Source organism: Sturnira hondurensis, unplaced genomic scaffold (genome assembly GCF_014824575.4).
Source record: "Sturnira hondurensis isolate 20B ecotype Veracruz unplaced genomic scaffold, ASM1482457v3 Scaffold0004703, whole genome shotgun sequence".
NCBI classification, from domain to species: Eukaryota; Metazoa; Chordata; class Mammalia; order Chiroptera; family Phyllostomidae; genus Sturnira; species Sturnira hondurensis.
Window position 1 is genome coordinate 115603 of NW_028077334.1, and position 7379 is coordinate 122981.

The following is a 7379-nucleotide window of genomic DNA, read 5'->3' on the forward strand; positions in this document are numbered from 1 at the left end:
GGGAGACATTTCACTTAGAGCACTAGAATGAGTCCATTTTCAGGGAGCACATTGAAAGTTTTCAAGCAGGAACAGGAAAATACTTCAGAAAAAAACACAAAAACTCCATGTAATTCTTCACTCCTCACACATGGACATCATATTCCACACTTTAATGAGTAGATGTGCAACATGAAAATATTTTGTATAATAATAAATTGTCTGGCACTTTTTTCTTCATTGTATGTATGGTCATCTGAAATATACTAAAATGTATATTTTAGTATAATAAATTGTAGTATAATAAATTTAGTATAATAAATTGTCCGGCACTATTTCCTTCATTGTATGTATCATCATCTGAAATATACTAAAATGTATATTTCATAGTAGACTTTTCTTGGAAACATGGATTAAATAGTCAGCTTTTTCCAGGGGCTATGTAGGCATGTGGACACACAGCTGAACGACACAATAGTGTATATAAAACCAGGAGACCAGCTATAAAACCTACCAGCATGTTCAAGTCTACATTATCAAGAAGCATAGTAAACATAGTGCTATAGAAAATAATGATGCCCATGAAAGTAAAACTGTGGCCTCAGATGTTCTTCTACAACAAAATTATATACATGACCTCAGTATCCAAGTCTACTTTAGTCCAAAAGAATACCACAATACATGACTACTATTTCAGTAAAACAACAGAAATATTACTTGTAATGATATAAGTCATAAGAGAATAAATATTGGTAGTGTAATTCATGTGAACCAATGAGACATATGAGAATTTCTAATTATGTATGGTCCAAAGGTTGTATTACCTTGTGTCAGAACTTCTTGCTCTGAAGCTTTGAACATTTGGGGGAACTTCTTCAGCCATGTACAGTTGGCCTTTGAAAAGCCTACCTGCCAAGGAATCTTTTCAGAGCCCTCTTTATGTCCTTGTTTCTGATACTGTAGATGAAGGGGTTCAGCATGGGTGTGACTACAGTGTACATCACTGAGGCTGTTGCACTTGACTGTGAGCTGTGGGTACCAGCAGAACCAAGATACACACATAGGCTTGTACCATAAAATAATGAAACAACTGAGAGGTGAGATGCACAGGTGGAAAATGCTTTATACTTACCCTGCACTGATGGGATTGCATATATGGAGGACACTATCTTAGAGTAAGAATATAGGATCCCAGTAAGGGGACCACCAGCCAACAGCCCTGCTGAAAAGTACATCACAATGTCATTAGGTAAGGTGTCAGAACAGGCAAGTTGGATCACCTCTTTGAGTTCACAAAAAAAATGGGGGATTTCCAAGTCTGAGCAGAAGGACAGATCCAACACCATTATGCTTTCTAACAAGGAATTCAGAATACTAATGATCCAGGACACCAGAACCAGCAGCCCACAGAGGTGGGGGTTTATGATGACTGTGTAGTGCAGGGGGTGGCAGATGGCCACATACCTGTCATAGGCCATGACAGTAAGGATGAAGTCATCCAACCCTGCAAAGTGTATGAAAAAATACATCTGGGTGATGCAACCTGTATAGGTGATGACTTTGCTCTGTGTCTGAATATTTACCAGCATCTTTGGGACAATGGTGGAGGTGAAACAGATGTCTACCAAGGACAGGTTGGAGAGGAAGAAGTACATGGGCGTGTGGAGGTGGGAGTCTGAGCTGACAGCCAGGATGATGAGCAGATTTCCCAACACAGTGATCAGGTACATGGAGAGGAAGAGCCCAAATAGGATGGGCTGCAGTTCTGGTTCTTCTGATAGTCCCAGGAGAAGAAACTCTGAAATTTGTGTAACATTTCCTGATTCCATGTAAGGAGGTGTCTACCAAAAAATAGAAGAAAATGTATAACTAATTTTCACATTAGTAACTGAGAATAAATGCTACATTTTTCTTTTAGAATGCAAAAAAATAATTTCCTTACTGGGTTAGGATCTGGTTTCCATTAAGGCATGTTTACTGCCATTGCTGATAAAATTCCCTTTTTACCATCAACTCATTTTTCAAGTAACATTATATTTGCTATTTCATTGGGGACATTGTTCATGTATTTGAGGAATATACCTGTAGGCTTACTTCAGACCATGTTCCCAGCACTGTTCAAAGTATGGTATGATGAAAAACAAAAGTCTATATAAACTAATGATGGACAAAAAATATAATCAAACAAAAACAATACTATAACATAGCCAATGGTGCAGATGCTATATAGAAAAGCAAGACACATTACATGGAGAGAGTGAAGAGAGGAAATAAATGTTTCTATTTTTTCTATTTTATTGCAATTTTCCTATAACGATTTAACCCTCTGATATTTTCTACCCCCCCCCCGCAATAACACAGTGTTGTCCCTGTCCACGAGCCCTTTTTTTTTTGCTCACTCCTCCACCTCCTAATCTCCCACTCAATAGCTGTCATCCTGCAGTTTATCTATCCATATTTTGCTTGTCTCTTTTGCTTGTTAGATCATTTTGTTCATCAGACTCCACATATGAGTGAAACCATATGGGATTTGTCTTTTTCTGACAGGCTTACTTCACTTACTGTGAAGTTCTCAGGGCTATCCATGCTGAAGGTGTTCTTTTTCATAGAGTTTAGTCAAGGCTTGCCAACAAGCAACACGTTAACAGGAACCTCAAAGAAAACTAAGCGGGAGCCCAGGGGGGAGAAAGCATCTGCCAGGCAGAAGAACAGCCAACGCAAAGGCCCTGAGGAAGATGGTGGTTGTAGAAAACCAAGGCTCGGAACCAGCCAGTGTGTCAGGGGCAGGACAGATGGCATTAGAGAATATTAAAAACAATGGGGACTGTGTGTTATTGTTGGAACTTCAAATCCCAGAGAGTCCCCTGTACACAATTATGTAAACCAGACACTTTATTATCCCAGTTGCAGAAACATCCTGTGGATTGAAAAGAATCTCCCCCTTAGTTCTTTCTTTTGAAAGAGTTCTGCCTACTGTTTGATAAGTCACCTTGGAATACCTGAGTCTAGGTACCCCCGCTCTGAGCACCGCTTTCAGTTTACAAGGCACACACTGGTACACTCAAAATGGCCTCCTCATGTATATGGTCTCTGTGTTTGTCTCACCCACTATTTAGGCTATGAGTACATACAACTCAGGATGTCCTGATCAAGTATCTTTTCCAGAAAGAACTTAGACATACTACCTCAAGACAGCAATGGTTAGCCTGCACACAGAAATAAACATGGTGTTCCAGATTGGAATGTCCATTTTATGCCCTGTATTTAGAGAAAAGTAAATGTAGAGGAAGAGAAAATAATAAAATGGACTGAGAAAGAAAAAAGATATAGTGATTACAAGTTCAGGTGATCTCTGAGAGATGATGAGGAAGAAATGACTTTGGATTCTGGCAGCTTTCCAACCCTAAGTACACTTCCTTCAGTCAAGCAAAAATAATAAACAAAAAAGAGCCCTGGCTGGTGTAGGTCAGTGGATTGAGTGCGGGCATGTGAACCACATGATCACGGTTTGATTTCCAGTCAGGGCACATGCATGGGTTGCAGGGCAGTTCCCAGGAGGGGACTCACGAGAGGGAATCATACATTGATATTTCTCTACTTCTCTCCTTCCCTTCCCCTCTAAAGATAAATAAATAAAATCTTTAAAAAAAGATATATTTGTCCAAAACACAAAGGTAGTTTCCTACATATGGTGTGGAAACACCTTGCAGATTTACTACCCCAAGTGAAAACTGAGCAACAATATAAACTAGTATTTTACCAGTTAAATGGGAACCCCTTTACCTGAACTAATAAAAAAATTGCAAGGAGAATAAAACCTGGTTAAACAGAGTGATTTAGCAACTGTGCTGAAGAAAATGAGGGGAGCATCAAAAAGTAATGAAAATAAGGTACAATTACCAACATGCATTTGTAATTACATTGGCAGAGGCACTGACACAGAAGGTAATGTCTCATGTTCCTAGACATGGTAGCAAAGCAGGGGCTCAGTTTTATTTGTTGGATGAATCAGGAATTAGGCCTCAGGATATAAGCACATTTAACATATGGTAAGGTTTTTTTTTCTATATATTTGGAAAGGTTGGTTTGTTGAATAAAAGCTGAAAAAGCAAACATTCACCTGCAAGAAAATGCAGTTGATCCCCTACCTCGGTCATGTTACATACAATTGGGGGGATTGCCTACTCAGTGGAACCGTAACAAGTCCTTTTAGGTCAGAAGATGAAAAGGTATATATTAATATTGATGTATGGGCCAAACCACCCTAATGAAGTCAAGGGATTCAGGATTAAAGACAGACATATTTAACGAAATAAAATGCAAAACACTTTTAAGTCCAAAAATTTCACCAAAGCCAATTAAGAAATAACAATTTTTCTTTATTTTTATTTTTACTTCCTTAATTTGTATTGAATTTATTGGGGTGATATTGGCTAATAAAATTATGTATGTTTCAGGTTTACGGTTCTCTGATATATCACCTTTATGTTATATTGTGTGTTCAGCACCCCAAGTAAATTTACCACCATTTATCCTTTAATCCTCTACTTTATCACCCCACCAAAATAATTTTTAGTCATTTTAAAGGCTGATAATGAAAATGTAATAACCATTCAATAACATTCAAATTAAAAAGACCATCAAATATGGTTGTTGATCAAAATCAGAAAAAGTTCAGCAAAAAACAAAAAAGTTCTTTCACGCCTATCAACCTGGAGAAAAACTTAGAAAAATGTCACATTCACTGTGGTGCAGGCTTTGAAAGAGGTAGCAAAGGGGTGCTCTGTTTTTTCCTGGCAGAACTGTGAAGTGTTACCACATTGGGAGAACAGTCTGTAGGCAGCTACACACACTACAAGGACCTGTGTCTCTAATGCAGGGCTCCTCAGTCTCTGCAGGACTGACATCCTGGGCCAGGTGTTTGTGTGATAGGGGTGTTCTCTCCTGGTCATTGCAGGATGTTCAGAGCATTCCTGGACTTTACTTACACCTCCCAGGTGACAGTCAAAAATGTCTACAAAATTGCTCAGTGACCCCTAGGGGAATAGTATTGCCTCTGTAATACCCAGTACTACCCAGACTGGAGAACGAGAGTTTTAATGTAACAATCTCAAAATATTTCCTTATATTGTTATAATGGCAATATATTGAGAAAGTATACCTTAGATTTCAAGTATGACTAGCACAGCCACACCACAGAATATTATGTAGACATGGAAATAATGAATCAGTGTCTTACACCCTTTTTAACTGGAGGGGAGACCATAAATATTGTTGAGTACAAAGGAAGAGTGGACACATAGAAAAAAACCCTGTAAAACACATAAAGAGTATTTCTGATGGGTCAGGATGTTGTTTATGCATTTGTACAAAAGCTCATGAGTGTGTATGTGTACATGATATAGGAAGAGAAGATTTTTTAAAACCCCAAGACCTTATGGAATAAAGATTACCAGCAGGAATTTAATTAGGTTAAGTATATTGATTACAAACTATTATAAGAAAATAATTAAGTGAGAATCAAATTAATTTATAGTAAGAGAGAAAATAACAGTAACTTAACAATATCAACATGGGCCACTGATCCCAGATTAAATTTCTAGAGACATGGAAATAAAATAATGTGACAGAAGAGCTTTTAAAATCAGGGAGAAAGCAGTATCTAAGTTATAATTTCTTCTTATATAGAGATATATGGATTCAAATTATCTTATGGAAGGTACAGATAATCTTTAGTTAAATCTTCATAAAGAGTGCCTTCCAGAGGAGGGTAGATGATGCCAATTTTGCAAATAGAGCTAACCACAGAAGGCCAAAGGAGCAATAAAGAATGATGGAGATGTGACCATGTTGGCAATATGCGTGTAGGGTGATTTATTAGTGTTAAGTACACAGAAGAACATTCACTGTCATTATTTGTTTATAACAAGGATTCACAAGTGAAGAATATAAAAGTAATAACTATTTATTTTCAGTAAGAAAAGTAGAAAATAAAAAGGCAATGGAGAGAATACAATGTGACTAATTGTTAGATTTGAGCCCACACAATTAACAAATACTCTCCACATATATGTACATAAAAATACTCAATGACAACAACACAATGATGGAAAAAACCTCTCCAAATCCTGGTTTAGAAGAATGCAATGAAAAACAGGAATCAAAGCATGCTAACCCCACTCTGTAAATATCTGGAACCTGCAGACAATTTATAATAGACAAAACAAATGAATAACTAGTCCACAAATGTATTCAGGCCACAGGTAATGAAGTAATGGCAAAGTTAAGCTATTTAGCACACCTCTTTTTACTTATCAAAATACATTATTTTTCATGCCAACCAAATACCCAGAGTGAAAGAAAATACTATGGGATGTAGGTCTCATGACCATTGCTGCAAGGTAATATTTGCAAGACTATATTAAATATGGGTCTGTCTCATCAATAAGAGAGAGTATTGAGTGTGCCCCATTATGAAAATAAAGAACTGCGTTCACTTTACTGGACAGCTCTACACCCCTAGTACTCTATTTCCCTACTCCCTTTAATGGCAAAATTCATTGCACACATTCTACTTTAACTTGAAATACTTTCTGCCTCCTATTGTCACCTAAATTGGGCTTCCATCAGTGAGTTGTGAGCAATGGCCCATGTTTTGCTAACTTCAATGTTTACTTCTCTTTCCAGGATCAAAAACAAATCATGAACTAGTTAATCAGGCAAGCAAACAACCATAGACTGATGGCCTTCAAAGATCTCAGGTGAACATGCTTGGCTATGGCTTTCTCTGACCCTTTCCTCAAGCACCTGATGCACCCTTGGCCTCACCTGATCAGGGGCTCTGAGAGGGCGAATTCCCAGTAAAGAATGTCTAGCCTCCTGGATGGATGACAGTGGAGGCTGAAGCTCTCTGCTCAGACAAGACAGCAGGAAGGAGGCAAGCATTGGTCTCCTGCACAAACTTAGGGTTCCGAAAACCACAACTAGGTCCCATCCAGCCCAAGATCACACATGCTGGGAGACCGGAGATGAGGAGATATTTACAGCTCCCTATGTCTGCTCATTAGGTACATTTCCATCTTGTTATTTCAACCTGTAATCTCATGATTTCCCTGCGGATCTAGACATAAGGGGCCGTTTTTCTGGATATTCTGCATTCCCAAAACACCAGCTTGGAAGTTCAGTGAATCCTATTTTTACTAGTTCTTCTTCATAAAGTCTCTGGGTTCCAAAAGATTAACCTCCCAGCACTTTATCCAAACCCTCATGTAAAACTTTTCCAAATTTAAGACCAAGATTCCAGTCTGGATTAGAGAACTCAAATCCCTAAATATTGAATTGTGGCAGGGGCTTGGCCCATTATGAGCACAGAAAATTGTTATTTTTCTTTTCAACAGGGG

At 38.1% G+C, this 7379-nt stretch overlaps 1 protein-coding gene across 1 annotated transcript; it reads right to left on the reverse strand.

Moving 5' to 3' along the window:
* Positions 1-884: 884 nt before the first annotated feature.
* LOC118986908 (olfactory receptor 7A17-like) lies at positions 885-6973 on the reverse strand. Its single transcript, XM_037045958.1, has 2 exons — positions 6964-6973; positions 885-1798 (listed from the first exon to the last, which is right to left on the reverse strand). Exons 1-2 carry the CDS (start codon positions 6971-6973, stop codon positions 885-887), a joined length of 924 nt encoding a protein of 307 aa, XP_036901853.1.
* Between the last annotated feature and the right edge of the window lie 406 nt (positions 6974-7379).